General features: G+C 39.7%; 1 protein-coding gene across 1 annotated transcript in view; it reads left to right on the top strand.

Moving 5' to 3' along the window:
* The window catches only part of srgap3 (SLIT-ROBO Rho GTPase activating protein 3), a 144,930-nt gene that overhangs the window by 66,354 nt on the left and 55,048 nt on the right, over positions 1 to 23,528 (top strand). The window contains exons 3-5 of the mRNA XM_053636879.1: positions 2,131 to 2,293; positions 11,351 to 11,413; positions 21,999 to 22,184. Coding sequence (XP_053492854.1) covers positions 2,131 to 2,293; positions 11,351 to 11,413; positions 21,999 to 22,184 — 412 coding nt within the window. The remainder of the gene's footprint in view (positions 1 to 2,130; positions 2,294 to 11,350; positions 11,414 to 21,998; positions 22,185 to 23,528) is intronic.

Here is a 23,528-nt window from a genome sequence, read left to right as displayed (position 1 = left end):
CTTCTGAAGTCTTTTCATGTTATTTGTATTGCTAAGTTCTCAGCCTTGCTTCTTGTTCCTGTGTTCTTTGATTTTCACCTTCACCGCTTTTCATGTTTTGATTATGTATTATCCTCTGCCTGTGTTTTGACCCCAATTATGGACATTTTCACACTAGGTTCCTGCCTCATTTAACCACATGTTACATTAGTGTTGGGGTTTGGACACTGAAAGACAGACAGTCTGTAAAATCCGTCATTATATCTGGTGTCTCTCACATTTTCAACATTTGTTTTAATATTGTATAAATCTTGTAGTGTAGCTCATGTGTAAGAGATGAAAGGCATGATGCTTAGCATCTGCTACTCTCCGAAAGGGGTGATGTTACAGATTTCTCCCTCGTCTTACTCCAAAAAGTAATTGCTTCTCCTGCTCAATTTATCTGAAAACTCTTCCATTTATCTCTGTGCTTTTCATGAGTCTCCTTTCGTCCGAGCTTTTCTTTCTTCATCCCCAGGCGTGTTGATTGATTGGGGAAGGAGATAGGGCTGAGATGGAGGACAGGGAGGGGGGAAGGTAGGCGTTGGGTGTTGTTGGTTAGTGAACGCTTAAGGCCATGAAAGCAGATTAGGATCATGCCAGGACGCTTTCACTCTCCCTCTGGTTCAGGGTCATTATGATTACCAGCGTTAAGGTATTAAGTGATCGATGAGCTGCCAGACATCATGTTTGCATGTAAATGCATGTGTTCAGGTGTGATGTGTTGCATCAGTATTCAAGGACGCTGAGAAACGTTCTCTTTAGTCTTTATTTCTGCTGTAAGGGGATAACGGCAGCCTGTACGAGTCCTTTTAAAGAAAATGGGACTAGGCATAGAAACCTTGATTTTTTCAAACAAAGTTAATTAAAAGCGACTGCTTGTTCTGTTCTCTGACAGCTCCAAACAATAAACAGATTCCTGAGCTGCACACACAGATTATGTTTTGTTTAGTAGGGTTGTGGTTGTTTTGTCAGATTTTGACTTTAATTAGCCAAGATAATCACATAAAGGTGTGGCTGATTCTTTCCACACAGTAAAAACATAATAATATACTGACTACAGCATTAACTACATGCAAGTACCAAATCACTGAATGCTCTGGTAATATTCCCATTGCGTGTTTAGTCACAATTACAGTTTATTTTTTGGCCATTATGTTGTACTCTTGAAAAGGCGAAATAAACTGTGTTTATATAAGTGCATCCACAAGGAACTAGCTGTGTGCCTGACTTTTTCAAGCTTATTTAACTCAATAAGAGGAGTGACGTGTGAATCAATATTGTTTCTCTAATACAGAGGTTCTCAACCTTTTGTAACTAAAGCCCCCCCAAGCCTCCCCTATCATGTGGCACGCAACCCCCCCAGATTGGAGGAGACCAGGTATAATGATTATATATTCTATATAAAATCTATCTATATATAACCTAATCTATAATCTGTTTTTGATAGATAGATAGATAGATAGATAGATAGATAGGTTTTTTTGCTTTTTTAATATGACTTTTCATAACTTTTATGATTTTTTAAATAACTTTTATGACTTTTATAAAACTATATAACGGACAGGTGTGGAACATGAATGATAAAATGTTTCTGAACACTATAACTACTTTGAAGAAGAGGACTAGGCTGTAATAACGTGGACTGTTTTACATGTAAGACATGTTGCATTACATTCGTATTGCTTTCTAAAAACATTCGCATACAAATGATGTAAATTGTGACAAAGATCGCATCTCGTTAGCCATGACATTGTTAAATCTCCGGCTCTCAGACACTCATCGAATAGAGCAGATGCAGAGAGAGGTGCGAGTGTAGCGGGAAAAGATTTGTCGCTAGGTTCTTCTTTTTTTTTTTTTGCAAAAGTTGCTAAAGGGGTCAGAAAGTCGCTAAGTTGGTAACACTGGTCTGCACTGACAGTTAGATAAAAGGCAGGCTAAGCTCCGCCTCTCCCCAGCAAAAAGAAAATACAGAGGGAGAGGGAATGCGGGGTTTTTCATTTATGCACATTCTATTTGAAAAGCAATAAAATGCACCGAGTACACAAATGATGCCCTGTGTGTGTTTTTTTTTTTTTCTTTCTTGAAAACTTTCTTGTTTCTCTTGTTTAGGAAAGACCAGCACCTCCTGTCTTCAGTGAACTGCTGGTACCTGGTTTTGAATCAGACTCGCAGAGAAAGCCGAGATCATGCCACACTCAACGACATCTACATCAACAACGTCATCGTCCGCCTGGCGCAGGTCAGCGAGGATGTCATTCGCCTCTTTAAAAAGGTCGGTGTCTACTCTGTCTCCTCTTTAGCGGAAAGTTGGGAATGTTGTGTCACACCATCGTGCCTGTGGAATATCCATCTTAATGCGAAAACTTATGAGACATTAATGCAAAATAGCTAGCTAACCATACCTAAAGAGTTACTTGCAACTAACAGTCTAGGTCTGTGTTTTTCATTTCTAAATTCAGGACCAGCATAGTAAACGTGGTTAAAACAGACAAAATAGAAAATAGAAAGCAAGGTACATTTGAGATGACAAAGTTATCAAATGTATATAAACTCCTATAAATTCATTGTGGATGAATTGGAAATGTGTTAAACGTAGTTGCATTACTTTTTTTAAATAAACTAATTGTTGAGCAGGGGCGTGTGGTGGCTTAGTGGTTAGTACCTTCGCCTCACACCTCCAGGGTCGGGGGTTTGATTCCCACCGTGGCCCTGTGTGTGTGGAGTTTGCATGTTCTCCCCGTGCTGCGGGGGTTTCCTCCGGGTACTCCGGTTTCCTCCCCAGTCCAAAGACATGCATGGTAGGCTGATTGACATGTCTAAAGTGTCCGTGGTGTATGAATGGGTGTGTGAATGTGTATGTGATTGTGCCCTGCGATGGATTGGCACCCTGTCCAGAGTGTACCCTGCCTTGTGCCCAATGCTCCCTGGGATAGGCTCCAGGTTATAGAAGATGTGGTATAGAAGATGGATGGATGGATGGAGTTATTGAGCAGATAACAGGATGAGAACAGAATAGATATCGAGAATACATAATGTTAACATCATGGCAAGGAATTTGTATGTTTTATGCATTGATATCCAGGTATTTCATGTTGGGACAGATCTTTATTGCTTTCTATCATAATGCCAATTCTTCTGCTAGCTGTGGGAATATGGATTGGACTGTGAACTTAGGGTTTGAATGGGGGTCTGAGGAATATGTATCTAGAAAGCTAACCTTGCATAACGTGCATAGCTTTCCTTTATTGCAGTGACTGTCCTGTCACAGTCTGATGGCATGTGAATTCCTGATAAGCTTCAAGTGACAAGTTTTGGAAAAGAGTAAAATACAAACTCAAAAACCCAAGCTACAAATGAGATCAAATAAATAAATAAAAAGATCATTATTGTCACTTATTGTTGCGTCCACATTTAGTTAATTAGACTGATTTTAAAAAGTGTGATATTTTGAGAAAAAGTTTATTCACGTTATATTGAAGTAACTTTTATATACAGTAGTTTCATCCTACTGTGTAGCCCTATATTCTTGAAGTATATATTATGGAACCTTTTTTGGCACATACGAGAAAATATTACACAAACGTATCCTGCGATTCTGAGTTAAAATCTCAGAGTTGCAGATTTTAATCTCACTATTGTGAGCCACACCATCTCCTCAGGCACACTATCCTATTCAGCCTTAAGCATTCTCTTTGAGCAGCTAGTTTCTCCTGAGAAGAATACTACAGGTGGGTTATATTGCTTCTTTACACACTGCTGCATATGTCTGTATAGTTGTTGTGATATTAGAATTGTAAGATTTTAAAAAAGTTGTAATTGAGCGATAAATATGTGTTTCTAATTTGTAGCGCAAGTGAGCGTCCATAAAATATCGTACAACCAATAAGGCGAATCAGTTCCACAATGCAGTGTGATACGATGATGATTCCTATAGAGTCCTAATAATAATATGGCTGATAAAATCATCTTAATATGGGTAGTAATTTATTTAAATGTTTTATTAAACAATACGAATTGGACATTTTAACAGACGCTGCGCTCTTCGATGATTCTTGTAATGTCAAAATAACTAACTTCAGAATTATAATGCTGTACCTGCTTGATTCAGCTTTTCAGACTGTATTAGAACAGCAAACTCCTTGCCGCAGGCAATTTAAATAGTTATTTCATTAACGAGCGTGTGTTAGCATGTTACATAGCTTAGAACCATGGATAATATCTTGCTTTCCCTCAGCACTCATAATATTTGCTAATCATTTTTCATTGTTCCTGTTGCAGTTACTTAATAGTAAGCCCTAGGGTTTGGACATATAAAGAAGTATAAGAAGTCACATTCGAACAATTTTTCAGGCATTTATGAAGGACAGTGCCACATGGTTTAAACTTGACAGTTCGGGGCTCTATATGTGAAATGGTGTCAGCACATAGCCCAGATTCCTGAGGTCTAAAGCAAACAGCAGCAGCATGCTGACACCTGGCTGGGTTTCCTCTAGGTGTGTGCACTCTCTCTCGGTTAACATTCACAGGAGAGGCCGGAAGTGGAGAACATGAATAAGCCAATGACAAGCAGTGAAAGAGCCCGAGGGATTAGTGGCAGCTTGTGTTGGTCAGAGGTCTGACCTTAAACAGACTTCAAATATGAATGAAAGCAGTAAACTGGTGCGACTCAGTGTGAGCCTACTGCAGTACGCATTTGTGTACTCCGTTTCAGCTTGGAGGAGTGCAAGAGTTTGCAAAGAGCTGTCCTTAAGATTTATTTGGATTGGATTAGATTGGATTAAATCCACGATAATTAAGTCCATGGTAATGTCTTTTAGCCCTAGGTTTTTGGAAACCGTTCAGCTGAGAATAAGAGACCTGCAATCATTCCCTGGCACAGTTTACTGTCACTACTGTTGTGTGTGTGTGATATGCAGTGTGTGCAAGGAATTTTTTTTGCGTCTTCATTTATAGGTGGAAAACACCCCCATGCTGAGAACTCAAACCGGCTTCTCAGCTGGATGCCCTGCTAGCTTGGGGCTAAACACTGATCTCTGTAGAATTGCACCATGTTGAGTATTTCAAGTGTAACTACTCATCTCTTTTGACGATCAGCACTCCATAAACCTATCAAACATTTAGCAGGGAAAGGCTTTGTGTGTCACTGTTATACAATCAGTGGATTGATGCACCAGTTACGCTTGTGTAATAATGAGGTATTCACTGGCGCTCAGGGTTTAAGATGCACCCAAATGATTAGCAGCAGTTAGGAGAAGAAGGATGAAGTCGTAGAGCATTGGCAGTTACTTGGTACTTCTGTAAGGTGCTCTGGATGAGGGTGCCAAATGCCATAAATGTAAATGTCGTCGAAGCAGTGTTTCCTCTGATGGAGAGAGACTGGACTCACTCTCTTTCACTGTGTTGCATCAGAACAGCTGCAAGTGACTGCATGTTCTGTGTTTGACAAAGCAGTCACAATAATACATCAAAACACACAGCAGTATTGAAACAGCTCAAATTCTTTTGAGGGATCTACATTTTGTACAGTTTACATCTGGAGACAGTTGTACACAATAATAGAACAAAAAAAATGTAGCAGTGCAGTATTTTAGAAGTGGCATACTTGTGTCCCCAGTTAACATGCACATGTATATACAGAGGTAGACATTATACACTAGTAACACTGAAGTAACTGCGTATATTCTCACTGATTAATTAAACAGTGTGCAATTGCTTTGTAGGTCAGACTGAGCTGAAATTTCCTGCCAGATTTCTTCGTACTCACATGCATACGGTAATAAATGCCATTCACTTGCCAAGGCCAAATTATCAAGTACTTTGTGATTTGCTCACAGCTTTGTGATTTGCATCGGGCGACTCCCACAAAACTCCATAAAAGGCAAAGCTGACAGAGAGCTGAAAACATCAAAATGATGACTATACAACTGAAAGGGCGCCTCCCTAGGGGCGGAGAGTCGTAACTCTTCCAGTAAAGCAGCTCAGCTATTCCAACATGTCGGCTACCTCGGGGACAGACCAATGCTGCGTCTCATTCCGCCTTCTATCCGTCCTAAATAGTCTCCAAGGTTAGAATGAGTGTGTCTCGAATCGTAGTATGTTGAAATGAGGTCACATCATGACCTATGATGGTCTAGTATTTTCGAAGTGTGGATCCATGGACACTTTTTCAGCTAATATTTCTCACGACTCCTAGCGTGAGGGCGGTAGAGATTTGTGAGTTTGCTTTGCTGAATTCAAGTACACATTTTAGAGAGGTGTAAATGAAATGTGGAAAAATAAGTCAGGGGAACGGTAAATTCAATTATATAGTATAAATAATATAAGGAACAACGAATGAAGGAAAGTTGAACGTTTGTTTATGATGACAGTGTGTGTAACTACGCAACAGCATTCTCTTCTGTTACATGCCGTGTTGGTATGTACCACAACTTGCATACTCTTTTGCTACATGCTGAAATGTATGTAATTTTTCTTCACGAAAAAAAGAGTACATACTTTTAGTACATAGTATAATTAGGTGAAATGGGATGCAGCATAACTCTCCCTCCATTTATACAGTGTACAGTGGCATTTCTTTTGTCCTAATTGAATGGCTAGACATATATATATATAAATCATCAATTAAGATATCTTAATTGATGGTTTTTGTTTGGATTGTTTCCTTTCAGATTATTATAAAATGACTGAGGTTCACACAGTGTTCAATAAAATTGTGCATATAGAAATAATATGCTATTTAAACTTAACATCATAATCCGTACATGCGATTGCAATAACTTTTTGTAATTGTAAGAAATTTTCACAAACCTCGGAGTTCTCATAAGATATTGGAACTAACTGGATTTTCAAGAATACCACATTTCTTGTGTAAATGCTCCTACGCAAAATTTATAAATAAATTAGTTTGTATTCGATTTGATAAATGAGGTTCATAGTTGGGTATGAAGTGTTGGAATGCAATCTTTGCAGATTAATAATATCGGCTTTAAGGGTGTGTGTGTGTGTGTGTGTGTGTGTATGTGTGTGTGCTGACAGGATGTGATGTATGTGTCAGGGTATCAAGTTTTGCCCATAACACATAACTCATGCTGCTTGTGGAGGGTTGGGTTGTAGACATGGTGGGTGTGTGTGTGTGTCTCAGACATAGAGTGAGTATTGATTCCAAAAGGTTGCACAATATATTGAAGGCTGCAATATGGTCAAGAGCCACTAATCATGTTTTACTGTGCATTGTGAATTCTGAGCACGTTTTAATATCTGACGCACAGATACGTTTCTGTAGCGGTTACAGTAAATTACAGGGCAGTGGTGGATTAGCGGTTAAGGCTCTGGGTTACTGATCGGAAGGTCGGGGGTTCAAGCCCCAGCACTGCCAAGCTGCCACTGTTGGGCCCTTGAGCAAGGCCCTTAACCCTCTCTGCTCCAGGGGTGCCGTATCATGGCTGACCTTGTGCTCGGACCCCAGCTTCCTGACAGTCTGGGGTATGCGAAGAAAACAATTTCACTGCGCTCTACTGTATATGTGACCAATAAAGACTCATTATCCTTATCGAATTACAAAGCACACTATGGTGAAACTAATACATCTGATCTTTTACTGTATCACATCCAGAGGTCACTATATGTTTTAAGTATATTGTAAGACATTTTGCATTCACATTATTGTGTTACACAACCAGATGTAATACTAAATATTTTGTTGTTTGCTGCACTGATACTGCAAGCGCAGTTGATTGTTGGGGATTATAGCTCTCTGTGATTTATGGGAAGCAGAAATAAATCAGTGTAGTTCATGCGAAGGAAGCGAACACCAAAGTGTGTAAAGGCAAAGCAACAACAAAGCTCAAAGTTACCTCGTGAAATTTCTCACAGAGGCCAAACATTAAGCTACAGGAGATAAAGTGTTACGGCGAGTGTTTGGACCCCTGTTTTCCTTTCTCAGATAATTCTGTGAAGAAATAATTGCATGTCATGGCTTTATTTTGTCAAGCTAGTTTTGATAACAAATCCATTGAATTTTATTATTGATTATATAACATTGTTGTCAAAACCTAACCTCAGTAGGTAAGTTATGCTTGTTAGTTATGCTTGTAAGTTAGCTACAGTACCGCATATGGTCCAGGGAAGTAAACTATACTGCAGTTTTTGCAGTTGAAGCATAAAACAATTTGAAGAAATGAGAAATAGATTTTCCCTTATGCTGTACGTTATATTGTAACACAAAAGCATTTTCACAGAAACATATGCGGACGATTTATTTCATCATATTCCTGAACATAATTTGAATTTTTTCGCTTTAACCGCATTTTTGCATTAAGATACAAAACTTATTAAGCAATATAATAAATGTAAGTAAACTAGATTTGGCAAACTCATGCTGCAGCACAAATATTTCATAGAGGGTATGTGTCAACCAGCTCCCTAGTTCAGTAGTCAGGGCACTGATCAGGGTGTCGGCCATTTTATGGGCTGTCCCAATCTGAAAATCCTTCCAGTGCACTGGAACGTTCACTCCCTAAAAAACCCCACAATGCACTGCAAAACCATTGAGCATTGATGCTCACTATGTTCCCTTACTGGAAATGACTGGAAAGGCTTCATATTTTCTGAAGCCTCTGAGCTCGAAAAAAAAACGGGGGACGAACTCGCTCTCCGCCAGCTTTTAAATATCCACTAGCTCGTCTACGATCCTGCTTGATATACCATGACAGAAATGCGTGTGATTAAGCTAACAAAATGATATGACATGTAAAACTTTTTTACGCAAGTACGTAGTCATGTCGTCAGAAATTGAGTTATCAGTGTCCCAATGTGTAGTGAGCCAGAGTCCTTACAAGTGCCCGAACTCGTGTACAGTACACAGTATACTGATTCATGACCTAGAGAGCTGATCGAGACGCACCCTAAGTAATATTTTGCATTAGGAGTTTCACGATTAACATCTGATTACATTACATTTTACATTACATTGATGGCATTTGGCAGACACCCTTATCCAGAACGACTTACATTTATCTCATTTATACAACTGAGCAGTTGAGGGTTAAGGGCCTTGCTCAAGGGCCCAACAGTGACAGCTTGGTGGTTCTGGGATTTGAACTTTTGATTAGTAGTCCAATGTCTTAACCACTGAGCTACCACTGGCCCTTTTTTTAAAAGCCTGGATTGTCCACATGTCTCATTCTCACAATTAACCACAAGATGATCTTCTTATGGAACTAAGTCAAAATGAACATCTGGACGGCAGCTAAATTTAAGCAGAACCGCACACTCAAATCAACTAATATCCTATGCTAACCTTCATTTGTGGTCCTTCAAGAGAGTCTAAACTAATTACACATGACCTGGACATGACTGACCACCATTTTTAAAAAGAGAATGATTGAATATCAGGTCCTTTATTTTAATCACTTCCTTCAGAAGTTTACTCCCACCTCCCTTGTTCTGACATGTTTGGGTGACTCATGATGTATGAGTGAGTCTTGGCAGAGATTAATCAAAGGACCTGATTTGTTCTCCTGCTAAACACAGCAATAATTACAGGAAATTGAATGACTGAATGTCGAAACTAGACACGCTAGAGCTTTTAGCACATACTTTGACCAAAGTTCATCTGAAGACGTGGAGTGCGGTGACTCATAATTCAAAGTGATATATACGTTGGATAATTTACATTAGGCTAATAGTAATATATCCAGTTATTATTGTTTTTACTGTCTGTTTGTTAATCTTTTTAGAAAATTTGTTTGTTAGATGTGTTAGTCCACCATCTGAAGTGAACAAAAGAAGAGTAATCAGGCGCTTCAATAAATAGTTTGATATTTAGACATCGCTCACACACACACACACACACACACACACACACACTAACCCCCACGTTGTAGCCCAATAGACACACCATTCTCAGTCCAGAGACATGCAGCTAGTTATGTTATATGCTAACTGATATGTATCTGGGAGACACTTTCAGGTCTCTAAAACAGTTACATGTCTACTGTAACATCTCACAAACAACACCTGTTTATGAAGTGAATTATGAAGGTTCTTCATTAAACACTGCTGTGAAATGACTCGTTTGTGATTATGCACATACAGTCAGATATCTTCCAGTGCTGCAGAATAAGACTTTAGCCCAGGAAAATACTAAAGAGACAAAAGATAAATAAGGACTAAAGCGTGATGATTTGTGGTGTTGCAGGAAAATAATCAATGATGGGATGGTATATTGCGGTGTGTTGTTGATTATTTTCCAATAACAGTGCATCCTGAGTTGATGTGAGGTCATACCACAGCAACAATGCAAAAATGATATCTTAGCAAGTCTTATCTAATGTTCTTATTATGAGATTATTATCAGTCAAATCTATGAGTATTCAGCCTGTTAGATGCTTTTACTCATTTCAAGCTTTAAATTGTATTATTCTATTGGAAGATCATTTTGAATAAAATTAGATAAATTATCTGCCAATAGAGCAAGACTATTACAAGCTTGAAATTATTGAATTTGATTCAGTATCGTTGATACAGTATGTACTGATCCGTATATGTGTGTAGTATGAATGCAATCTGGACATACTACATCTGCTATGTTGGCATTGTCATGTGACCTACAACTTCAGAAGAATTTTTTGATTCTGACAGCACTTCCACGCCAGTCCTGTTGCATTATGGGACAGTGCAGTGTGCATTGCTTCCATACTGCAGAATCTCGGCGGAAGGAGTAGGTCATCTGGGTATTTCTCGACTCCTGTTTTATGAATACTGAGAATTCGGACATACTACTCCTTGGGGGCAAATACTTTTTCACAGCACTGTACATGCACATACATGTACTTTCATGTTAACACCTGTGTATTATTATAATAATGACAGTAATAATAACAATAATAATAAATAGAAATGTAATTATACAGGACTGGTATGAAATCAGTACAATAAAATGAATTAAAAAGAAATAAGTTAAAATACATAGGAAATAAATAAATGGAAAGGAAATGGGTGCGTTCATTACTGGAGAGCAAGATGGTAAACCTACAGCATTTCCACACATACTGCATCCTCATGGACGGGCCTCCTGTGCTGGTGTATGAGTACAGCATATTGATTTTTAACTGTAAGGGGCCTCTTGTCCAGAAAATACAGCACACTAGGAGATAATGGAGTTAGACTGGTTACAGCTCATCATGCATGCCTTAGCTAATGTACGAAGATAATAATGCGTCTCTGTTCATTTAGCGTTAGTTTTTCTTGAATGCATTTCGCTGTTGATGTGCATCTAACTAACAAATATACATTTTGTAACAATTCTTGACCTGTTTTTTTTTTTCAGAGTAAAGAAATTGGCATTCAGATGCATGAGGAGTTGGTGAAAGTGACAAATGAGCTATACACGGTGAGTAATCATTCTCTCCCACACCTCTATTCTGCTCTTTTTTTCCACTAGAACTCACACATGGCACATTTTTCACCATGGCAACATGGCCTTTTGCTTTGCTGCTGCCTGTTTATATTCTTGTCCAGTGTTGGGTGAAGAAGGAGAAGTTGCTTTCAGGTGACCTGCCTGACACAAACATGCCATTCAGTGGCATAATGATGATGATATCTGTATGACTGATGGTATTGTTGGTAATATTTGCTGAAGAAATTTTGTGGGCTTCTGCAGTTTTCTTACATTAGTGCCGTCTTAGTATCTTACATTAGTGCCGTCTTAGTTTCACTCTTAATGCTTCCATCCGTGCACACAACAACACTGTAAACTTTCCTCATCAGTCAGTATGAAATAAAGGACATCTGAAGCCTTATTTCTCTCTCTCTCTCTCTCTCCCTCTCTCCCCATGCTTTTTCTCTCGTTATCTTTATCAAGATGAGTTGCTTGCTATCTCAGGTTTTCTTTTCATCTCATTGGTGAGAATACTCACCAGCGAGTCTGTATCAGAGAATAATCTCTGTCCAATTTCCCCATTTCCTCTGTAGACTAGAGCAGCTACCGGACTGAAATCTTTAACCAGCTGTTCAGGAGTGTTTTCCATGGTAAAACCAAACAGCTTGCAAATGTTTGCTGTGTATTTAGTGTTCTTATGTTTAATTTTGGAACCTAAGCCCCCAACTTTCATTAGGTCCATTATAGTCTGTTTCAATGAGGTAAAGAGTGGCTAAGTTACAATGCATGTCCTTTACGAAGACATTTCCAGTGGTGCCATTCTTAAAATGTAAAGCTTTCAAAACATAATGACTCATTTTTGAGTCTCCTGAAAAGCAAACAAACAAGATACAGTGCCCTCCACTAATATTGGCACCCTTGGTAAATATGAGCAAAGAAGTCTGTGAAAAAATGTCTTTATTGTTTAACCTTTTGTTCTTTTGTTAAACAAATTCACAAAAATTCACAGCAAAGCAGGACTAAATCTGGAATGGGATGTTCAAAAAGCATATATGGATGTGATGGTCAGATGTCCACATACCTTTGGCCATATAGTGACGATATAATCTGAGATAAAATATGTGCTCCAGATGCTGGATTTGCTTGTGTATCCAGCCGTCTCTATTCACTGCAGCAGTCCAAGTGTTTTATCTATTGGAAATTTATACACCTTCTGAAGAAAAGATTGTTCCTGGCCTGAGGGAAAATCCAACATCTGACTAACATGTTACTTTAAATTTAATTTGGACTTCCTGTCATTAAATCAATCTACCACTCACATCACGTTGTGGAGTATGGTTCTTTGCTAGTGTTTGGAATGGATTTGTTTTAGGAAGAGTGAAATCACTGTTTGTACTTATGAATATGATTGAAACAATCTATATTCATTCTGTCCTCTTCAGTTAACATTTAACCTTGGTCAGGGTTGAATTGGGCGTGGCAGGAATACTATGGGATTAGATTTGTGCCAAAAGTATTTAACGTAACTTTTCAAGAAACGAGCAAATATATACAATGAGAAAGAAGAAAAACACTGAAACTGAAAACAATGAACTCAGTGGCAAAGATTTTACATGATCTTCAAATAAACAGCATTCTTTGTTAGCTTCATTTTCACTAATCATGGTTTATGAATATGCTGCCAGAGTTTTCGTTTACATTGTAAAATATTTCGTTGATGCTCCGCTAGTTTGTGGTCACCATTCTGGCACAAATCTCACGTGTGGGTGGGGCTTAAGAGTAGACACTTCAGTGTTACGAATTTTGGAGAGCGTTCTGGATCTGTATCTCTGTATAATTATAGTGTTTGTACTTTGTAGTGGAAATTATTTACTTACTTTAGTCAGTATATTAGTTCTTAATTAATATTTTGAGGTTTGGGTAGTCTCATATGACTGTTTTGTTGAGATGAGCTCTCAGGAGTGGCACAAAGCGTCGTCACCCTCCTCCTCAGCTGGACACTCGAACTGTAAATCCAAATCTCACTAGTCAATGAGAGTAAATTGCTGTTAAGCCCGCCCACACGTGAGATTTGTGCCAGAAAAAGTTTTCAGTTTCAGAGTGTTTTTTTATTTCTCATTGTATATTTTTGTTAGTTTCTTGAAAAGTTATGTCCAGTACTTTTGGCACAAATTAAATCCCATAGAATACACGCCAGTCCATCACAGGGCACCACACACATTCACATCCTTATTCACACAAATTTAGAGGAGCCAATCACACTACAGGGATGTTTTTAGGATGAAGGAGGATACCAGAAGGAAACCCACATGTTCTAAAAGATGTGACATTATTCTGATGAATATAGACAGAACATAGAAGAAACGCTCTGTCTATCATCAAATCATGCACTTTCCATGCTTTCTGAATACAGCAATCGCTGTTGTATAGATCTAAGTAGGTCGGTATTTTAAACTTGCATGTGCAAGCTCTGAATTAATATATAAATTTACAGGCCATTATGTAATTTTGCGTTTTTTGATTTATGGCTCAATAATTAAAAACAACAAAATTAAAGAACCAAATAATGGAATATTTCTTTATTATTTATAGTAATTAATACTTATTTATTAAAATGCAGCCCAAATTATTGCCCAGTCTTTCCTGTTGGTGGAATTATATGCAGGGAATAAGCAATGAGGCCTAGAAGAGCTGCGAGTCTGCAGCATTGCTGCTGCAGTAAAGCCAGTTACTCCTCTCACAAGGAATAAGAAATAAATAAATAAATAAAAAGAACAGCAGATTCTTCCTTGTGCAGCAATGCATGTAGCACCTTGAGCTGTTTGTATAGATAATTTGTTTCAACGGTCACACTTGGAACATTTACCTTTAACAGAGAAGCAGATTTCTTACATATTAACCCTGAAATTATGCACAAGAAGTATTAGCATTTCTGTGCTAATGATGTTGCAGTAAAGCCAGAGTCACGTCCCCTGATTCAGCTCTGTTTTTACTCATTCTGTGACCACACTGGAATAAACAATTACCTAAGTTATGGAACCTGAAAGCTTTGGGCTGTGGTGCACAGAGCATATTCAGCCAGAAGTGACTAAAATTGTAATAGAAAACATTTTGTCATACAATTAAGACAACATACTTAAAAAAATCCATTATCAGTGGCTGGTTGTGTTGGTGTCCAGCAGTGGACTGGCATCCTATCCAGGGTGTATTTCTACCTAGCACCCAGTGTTGCCCTGGATAGGCTCCAGATCCACTGCAACCCTGACCAGGATAAAGCGCATACTAACATTGAAGAGGGTGGCATGGTGATGCAGTGGGTAGCGTTTCCACCTCGTACAGTGCCCTCCACCAATATTGGCACCCTTGGTATATATGAGCAAAGATGGCTGTGAAAAATTGTCTTTATTATTTAAGCTTTTGATATTTTGTTTATACTCTGCCCTCATGGATATCAAACAATTGCAAACAAAACACAGGTTTATCAAAAAAAAATCTTTGTTATTACATAACATTATACTTATTATACTGTTGTGGTGCCAGTGTTGGCCCACATCTCTTTTGAAGGTGCTGTTGCTGGTGTGCTGTAAAAATCAAACAGCTCAAATCTACAGTATGCTCACAACGAACCACCTCAGCATGGCTGAAAATGAGATTCTGCTGCTTGGGGACTTACAGACATACAGATCCAGCTAGCTTGTAAACACGCTTCCTTTTTTCTCCTCAGTAGAGAAATGAACCGACATCCTTGGTTGTAGTGAAACGGGTTATTTTTGATACTCTTCCATGCTGGGATATACAGCTCTGGAGAAAATTAAGAGAGCACAGCAAATTGTTTTTTTAATCCGCATCTCTGCATGTATGGCAGCCATTCCATGCCAGCGTCTGTTGAATTCTAACACAGACACACCTCATTTTACTAAGTGAGGTACTGATTAGGTGATTATCTGAAGCAAATCTTATTTAATAAGGAAAAGTATAAAAACCACTGCTGTGGTCATCACTATCCTCTTGCAATAGGAGCAGCTGGATGTCAAAGACAGTGCTAGTAGTGCCTCAAATGTAATTGGAATCAAAAAATAACTATTGACCATGTCAAAAAAGGAATGGAAAAGGAATGTTGAAAAGGAATGTTTTGAGTGAGGAAAAGAAGGGTTCAATTCTGCCTTTACTGGCAGAGGGATACAGTGAGAGTCGAGTTGCTTCCATCCTTAGAATTTGACGGTGGTTCATAAGAACAAGGTCAAGCAGCAGACATTGGGGACAAGAAAGCTACAGACCGGCAGAGGGCGAAAACGACCCTCCACTGACCGGGATGACCACCAACTCATTCGAATGTCACTCAATAACCTTAGGATGACATCAAATGACCTACAAAAAGAATAGTAAACAGCAGCTGGGGTGAGGTTTGCAAAAGACCATAAGGATTGGACTGTAGAGGATTGGCGTAAGGTCATCTCCTCTGATGAGTCAAATTTTCAGCTTTTCCCAACACCTGGTCCTCTAATGGGTAGATGGAGACCTGGAAAGGCCTATAAGCCAATCAAGATGTGGATGGAGGACCACCAGATCAAGACCCTGTCATGGCCAGCTCAATCTCCAGACCTGAACCCCACTGAAAACCTCTGGAGTGTGATCAAGAGGAAACAAACAAAGCCGAACTACTTGAATTTTTGCACTAGGAGTGGCATAAAGTCACCCAACATCAATATGAAAGACTGGTGGAGAGCATGCCAAGATGCATGAAAGCTGTGATTGAACATCAGGGTTATTCCAGCAAACATTGATTTCTGAACTCTTCCTAAATTAAAACATTAGTATTGTGTTATTTAAAAATGAATAGGACCTTATTTTCTTTGCATTATTCAAGGTCTGACAACACTGCATCTTTTGTGTTATTCTGATCAATTGTAATTTTCTGCAAATAAATGCTCTAAATGACAATACTTTTATTTGGAATTTGGGAGAATTGTTGTCAATAGTTTATAAAATTAAACGTTGGGGTTAAACATGTAACCTTTTTCCCTGAGAAGGGAATGAGACGTTGCGTGAGCTTCACTCTGTGGGGAAGCGCCCTTGCGGGAGACTGGTATCTGAATTCTATGTAAAATCACACCTATTTATAGGCCTTCCGTATACAGGTGACATGGCATTCAGCGCATCGCATGACTCTAAAACGGTGCCTGTAAACCACGTCATCAGCTTCTCTTTGTCTGAAGCGAAGACGCAATTTACAGGTATACCCCAGTATGGCAAAATCTCGTTCCCTTCTCAGGGAACGCTGTGGGAACGAGTATACCTACTCCATCATACCAAGGATATCACAGAGGCTCCATCAGTAGGGGTGTGGCTGGCCAAAATGGCAGCTACATAGACTCTAATGTAGAAGGAGCCAACCATGCCGAGAAACGTTCCTTTACGAACTCCAGGACTGTACCCATTGTGCAGTTTAATGAGTCTCATTGGCGTTCTGCACACCACAATAAAAAAGTTGCCACATGAACGCATCCAATTATACAATTTTCTTGTGGATAGCGCTCTAGCGTTTAACATGGTCTCTACAGCCTCGGTTGAGAGACCGGAATCTATGAACTGGTGCCCCTCATGGGCCAGACTCACAGTTTCTATAGTTCTGGCGGAGGGTGATAAATCAACCCTCTGGCTTGAGACAATAGATCCCTGCGAACGGGAATCTCCAAGAGAGTGACGTCCAGCAGAGATATTATCTCAGAGAACCAAATTTGAGCTGGCCAATCCGGTGCTACTAGCAGCAGACGTAGCATAATCTTGGCAAACTCTCTCTAGAGCCTGTGGGAGCAGAGCGATTGGGGCAAAGGCATACAGATGTGACCTTGGCCACGTATCATCGCATCCAGCCCTGACCTTTTTTCTTCTTCTTTGGTGTGGGAAGAGTGAGGGCAAACCACAGCGGGCAGCGTGTTGTCTCTTCGGAGGCGAACACGTCCACTTCCGCTCGGCCGAAGTCATATGGACTCACCCACTTATGGATGGAGCCTCCCATCCCCGGGCCTCAGCCCCTGCCTCGACAAGATGTTTACGGAATGTACATTGCACTCACTGACAGAACTTCCCCTCACACAGAGAAGAATTAGTTGAGCCTGCCTGAACAGGGGGCATGAATGTAATCATCCCTGGTGGTTGATATATGAGACCAACGCTGTATGGTCTAACACATGGTGACCTCTCAACTGAGGAGAAGAATTTCAGTGCTAGGAGTACGGCCACACTTCTAGGCGATTTATATGCCACACTAGATGAGTGCCGCTCCAGAGACCATGAGGTAGGCGTCTGACATCACCATCTTGTGATAAGAGACGCCCCTAGAGAATGACCCAAGACTAGAAACCGGGGACACCTCCAAGTTCTCAGAGCACGTAGGCATTGCCGCGTGTTGAATCACCAACTTCCTGGACCGCACTAGAATTAACCAGTCGTCCAGGCAGTTTAGCACATGGATACCCTGGAATAGCAAAGGAGCCAGCGCGACATCCATGCACTTCATGAAGGTGTGAGGGGATAAAGCTATATTGATGCTGTACCTGTATGTCTGAAGAATACAGTTTAGATGATGCAGATCTAAAATTGGCTGCCTACCCCGTCTTTTCTGTGGACCAGGAAATAATGGCTGTAAAACCTCCCTCCCTCAGAGAAAGAGGCACATGTTCTATGGCCCCTTTGCCCAGATCTACTGGGCTAACATCGGGCTCTGTGGCACAGTGCTGACTACTGTGGTGAGAATGCCTCTGAAATGGGGGGGTCTTAACTTTCCACATTTTGTTGGAGGGAAAGCATCAGATTTTCGTTGCCCTGTCACAACTTGTTGACCAGAGAAAACTGAGAACTTGTATTTATTTATTTATTTATTTTCACAATGAGCACAGTCAACCCCCTAGAGGTCTGCTGCAGCATGCTCTGCTCCCATAAAAATTATGCACTGGCTCCCCCCTCTGGCTTCTTGGAGTCAGAGAGGGTGGGTCCATACCAGAAGGAGAAATCGCTTCGCGAGCTCCAAAACCCGGAAGTGGAGAGTCTGAACCGGAGGAAAGAGCGAGAGATAGTGCAGTGCTTGTCTCTGATTTCCCCTCCAGATCCATACAGTACCCCGTCTGGTTGCCTGAACAGCATTTCTGAGGTTCCGAAACCCATCTTGCTTCGGCTGAGAAGCAAGAGAGCTGCAGCACGCTCCACTCCCATACTCTTCACACAAAAACTGTGTCCACCCCCCTCTGTAATGAAATAAGAGCAGGGAGTATCACACTTTCTGAACTGTGCAGGGCTCACTGAGTTTCCACAGGATCGCGAGAGAAGAGAATATATAAAAAAAAAATATATATATATATGTATGTATGTATGTATGTATGTATGTATGTATGTATGTATGTATGTATGTATGTATGTATGTATGTATGTATGTATGTATGTATGTATGTATGTATGTATGTATGTATGTATGTATGTATGTATGTATGTATGTATGTATGTATGTTCTTTTGAAAATAGAGAGCAGTGAAGAGTTTTAGGCATTTTCACACAGGCAACCAATATGCGCTTCACTGAAGACAAAAGAGCTGATGACCTGGTTTACAGGCACACTACATGCGAAATGCCAAGTCACCTGACCACGGCAGGCCTACTGTATAAATAGGCATGATTTTACACAGATTTCAGATACCGGTCGCACGAAGGTGCCTCCCCACAGCATGAAGCTCACACAACGTTGAGTTCCCTTTGAAAGGGAACAAAATGCTCATTTTACCCAAACCCAAACTATTTATAGGGTAAAAAAATTTTACCCTATAAATAGTAAAACCAGAGAAACGGATAATTTTGCTGTGGTTTCTTAATTTTTTCCAGAGCTGTATATAGTAAGATATCTGTTAGTCTCTCCAACTAGGGGACACAGTGTTATGTTTTCCTGCCTTATTAGGTTTACTTATGATTTCTAACTTCCTGCTGATCAAAAGATGAATGAGATGAGGAGTGTTTGGGTTTTGTTAGTACTGTAAAAGTCACTTTGCAGAGGACAGCAGCTGTATGTTCCAGGAAGCTGTGCACCATAAAAGAGCCAGGTGCTGGCATTCATAAAACTGTGCAGCACCGGCCATTAAAACCGGGGCATAAACAGAAATATAGACGCATCAGTTCTAAATTTGGATGCGGAAAGCTCTTGTAGGATCATCCATAATATTTAATTAGGAATGCCACATTAAAACTAGATTTTCGTGCTTTTTCATTTTTACTCTAATGAGAAAGGTCTTGTGAAGGACGGTTGTGTATATTTTAACACACCACTCACGTTGTCTACTTTTACTGGTCTGTGGTGTGAGTTGTCCAGAGGCTAAATCTCTGCTCATCCTCTTCCTAATGAGCTGCAAGAAACAAATTTTTCCAGCAGGAGATGGTGGCCAGAAGATGTGGACTCACTTAACGACTGCGATTTGGCAGGCTTTGTTTAAAAAACAAAAACAAAAACAACTGCATTAGTGTTAGTATGTGGTATTTGGTTCTGAATTAGGGAAGAGCTGGAGCTTTTTAACTTCTGTATGGCTGGTTGTTCAGACCATTACCAAGTCTTGTAGGTGGTAATTCATTTAGTTAGCAGTATCAATGTCAGGAAGTTTTGCAATCCTGCACCACAGAATATTTTCATTTCAACACTTACTAACGAACCTTCACCTCACCTCAGTAATAAATAAATGCTTATTTAATAGAGCGCTAAACATAGAGATAGTTGCCCATATACAACAGAAGTGCACAGTATGAGTATACTTACATATGCTTGCATTACATCAACAACATGCCAGAATTAGACTTAACTAGGCTTAATGATTCTTTCAGTTATTTATAGATTGCACAGCCTTGTAAGTAGACATATGGATTGAAATTTTCAACTCATTAGCTAAACAGGCATGGACAATTCACTAGACAGGGTGCCTGAGACATGAAGATTGTGTATCTGGGCTATTATTTTGTTATTTGTAGTTGCCTTTCAGGCAAGTAGGCTCACTAGGCTAGCGGTCACCAACTGTTTTTTTCTTTCTTCTCTTGTTCAGCCAGAGAAAGTCAAAAACACAAAACTCCATTTGCCATTGACGTTTGCAAAACCAAAATAAAATGTATATTAAAACAAAATTTGCTTCATGGTGGTCCACCACAGCTCAGCTCTAATGCTACTCATTCTGAATCAGACCAACCCGCTACACTATACACATTTACTAGTCGGATTAATAGGCATGCACAGGTAACATGCAGCATTTTTGGAATCAGGAATACGCAAGTATAGTGGATCCGGAGAGTATTCACAGCGCTTTGTTTTTCATTTTTAATAAATTTGCAAAGATTTCAAACAAACTTCTTTCAAGCTGTCATTATGGGGTATTGTTTGTAGAATTTTGAGGAAAATAATGAATTTAATCCGTTTTGGAATAAGGCTGTAACATAACAAAACGTGGAAAAAGTGAACCGCTGTGAATAATTTCCGGATGCACTGTATGTGGAAACCCCGACGAAACTGAGCAAAATCAAGTGCAGTGCAAAGCTGGCATATAACTCTCCTGGTCACCTCATCCAATGACTTCCTGATTTTTGTTGAAGGTGCAAACATGACACTCTTAGAAAAGGATAATGTCTGCACTTAATGAATGCACTTAACTAAGTAGGATATCATAGTTTATTACATTATCCTAGCTACCATTTTGAGCCTATTTAATTATGTTTCTAGACATACAAATCATGGGACGTAAGAGATTTCACTTGCCTGGTGAGCTTACTAATAGAATTATCATTTGTCCACCCCTGGTAATGCTAAATTCTTGATGAGCTGGACATTAGCCGACAAATGTCCAACTCTGATCTAGAACTTTCATCATTCATGTTCTCTTATCTAAGTCTATGATAATTACAAGAAACAAATAGGACTATTCCCCCTTGTTTTGTCAGCTCCAAGTCATACATATTCATAAAATTGCCTGCTTCTGGAGCTGCAAAGGGAGCATTGATCTTCCTTAACTGGGCCCTGTGCAGCGCTTGATGTATGAAGTTGCTCATAAGATATGCTTCATTTCAAGGCATCTTTGCCTACAGAGAAGGGACTGGGTCATTTTCAGCTCGAATGAGGTCTAATTACAGAAATGGGGAGGACTTATTTATGCTTACACCATCACAAAGAGAATACCTGGTTGAACTGTGCAATAGTAAAGTCTTTGCAGAATAGCAGTTATCTAATTACAAGCATGCCTTGCAACAATATTACTGCAAGCATCTGGGGAGCCAACATTTTTGCTATTGGATACCAACAAAGAGAGCGAGTGTTAGCTTGCATTGTTCATTCATTATCATCAGCATTCAAAATTGCTTTCTTTGTCCTGGAGGTGACAGCTGTGCCACCAAACTGTTCTCTTCCATCACATAAGATTCTGAGACTACACTAAGAATACAGGGCCCCATTGGTTGTATTTCCAAGTGTAGATTATAAATGTTTTAGTGTTTTTCCACATACAGACCAACTGTCATATGATTTTAACATCGAACCTTAGATGACTTCTTTGTTTCGCTGCTGCTTCCTCACTGCCCCCTGTAGGTGATGAAGACATACCACATGTACCACACGGAGAGCATCAGCGCAGAGAGCAAGCTGAAGGATGCCGAGAAGCAGGAGGAAAAACAGTACAGCAAGTCCGGAGACCTGAACGTCAATCTCCTGCGGCATGAGGAACGTGCCCAGCGCCGCAGCTCCGTCAGGAAGATCGAGAAGATGAAGGAGAAGGTGAGAACAGGCCATCTGAATCACCATCAGTGTCACTTCATGACAGTTTAATTGGCTTGAGATAATGTTCGTCTGTTCACAGCCTTCATGGGTGCTTAAGTAGGTGACATATTGAAGGAGCTCTTTCACCACAGTGGAACTGCCCTTCATTTACCATGTTTACTGTTGTACTTCCATCAGACCCCTGAAAGCTCGATTAGACTTGTAAGACATAGAGGAGCTAGTTCATATGGAAAGCAACGAGGATGTGTGTGTCACACATGAGACTACATGTGTGGACACTCACATACACTAACATGCACCACTTCAGGTCAGTGACCTGAGCTGGAATTTCTCCACAAATGCTAGGATTCAAAGTGCTCAATTTCGATTCTACTCAAAATCATTACATTTGCTTATTAATGTTGCTTATATCAGACACATTAGGTGTTATAGAAATGGGGAAAAAAAATGATCAAATGGACAAAATTGAGAATGTATGCACAGTAATATTACAGCACAATTTTGACTTATCATGCAATTAATCATTCAATTTACCGATCATTTAATAAACAAAAAGCAAAAATAATGATACCGGTGTAAAGCCAGATTTACACTGTATGGTTTTGCTCTCATAGACAAAAAAGCATATTGAAAATGAATTGTTTGGTTGTGAGTTGGCATTTTGCTCACCAGTGTCTGATTTAGTGCCATCGCGACTAAAGATAGCCAACAACAAAGTTCTGGTAGTATCATAAAATTAAGACCACTCCTATCCTATCAATAAGTGGATCGCATAAGATGACACAGAACTAACTGTACTGCTACAAATACAAATAGAAATACTAATACAACAGCAATACAATCATACAATAATTGCATTCATTCATGTAATGTTACTAGCCTACATGCCTAACCACTTGCACAGTGAGTTGTGACTTAAAATGTCACATCTCTAGGCATAACATACTATATAAATACTATTTTCCGTAGTTTTTTCCCCCTCATTGCATAATCTGACTTGGAGGACATGTTATCGGACAGTCTGTTATAGAATTCTGCCAAGATTTGATTAGGATCTTCTTGTACAGACAACTGCAATCGCATAGTGTAAAACCAACTTAAAAGTACACTATATGGCCAAATGTTTGTGGACACCAGTTCATCACACCCATATGTGCCTTTTGAACAGTACATTCCAGATTTAATCCACCTTTGCTGTTATAATAACCTGAACTCTTTGGGGAATTCTTTCCACTAGAGTATGGAGACCATTAGTGATGTCAGGCACTGATGTCTGGTGAGGAGGCCTAGGGTTGGGGTTGAGGTTAGCGCTCTGTGCAGGCCACTTAAGTTCTTAGACTC

Source organism: Ictalurus furcatus, chromosome 11 (assembly GCF_023375685.1).
Source record: "Ictalurus furcatus strain D&B chromosome 11, Billie_1.0, whole genome shotgun sequence".
NCBI lineage: Eukaryota > Metazoa > Chordata > Actinopteri > Siluriformes > Ictaluridae > Ictalurus > Ictalurus furcatus.
This window is presented reverse-complemented; position numbering and strand designations above follow the sequence as displayed.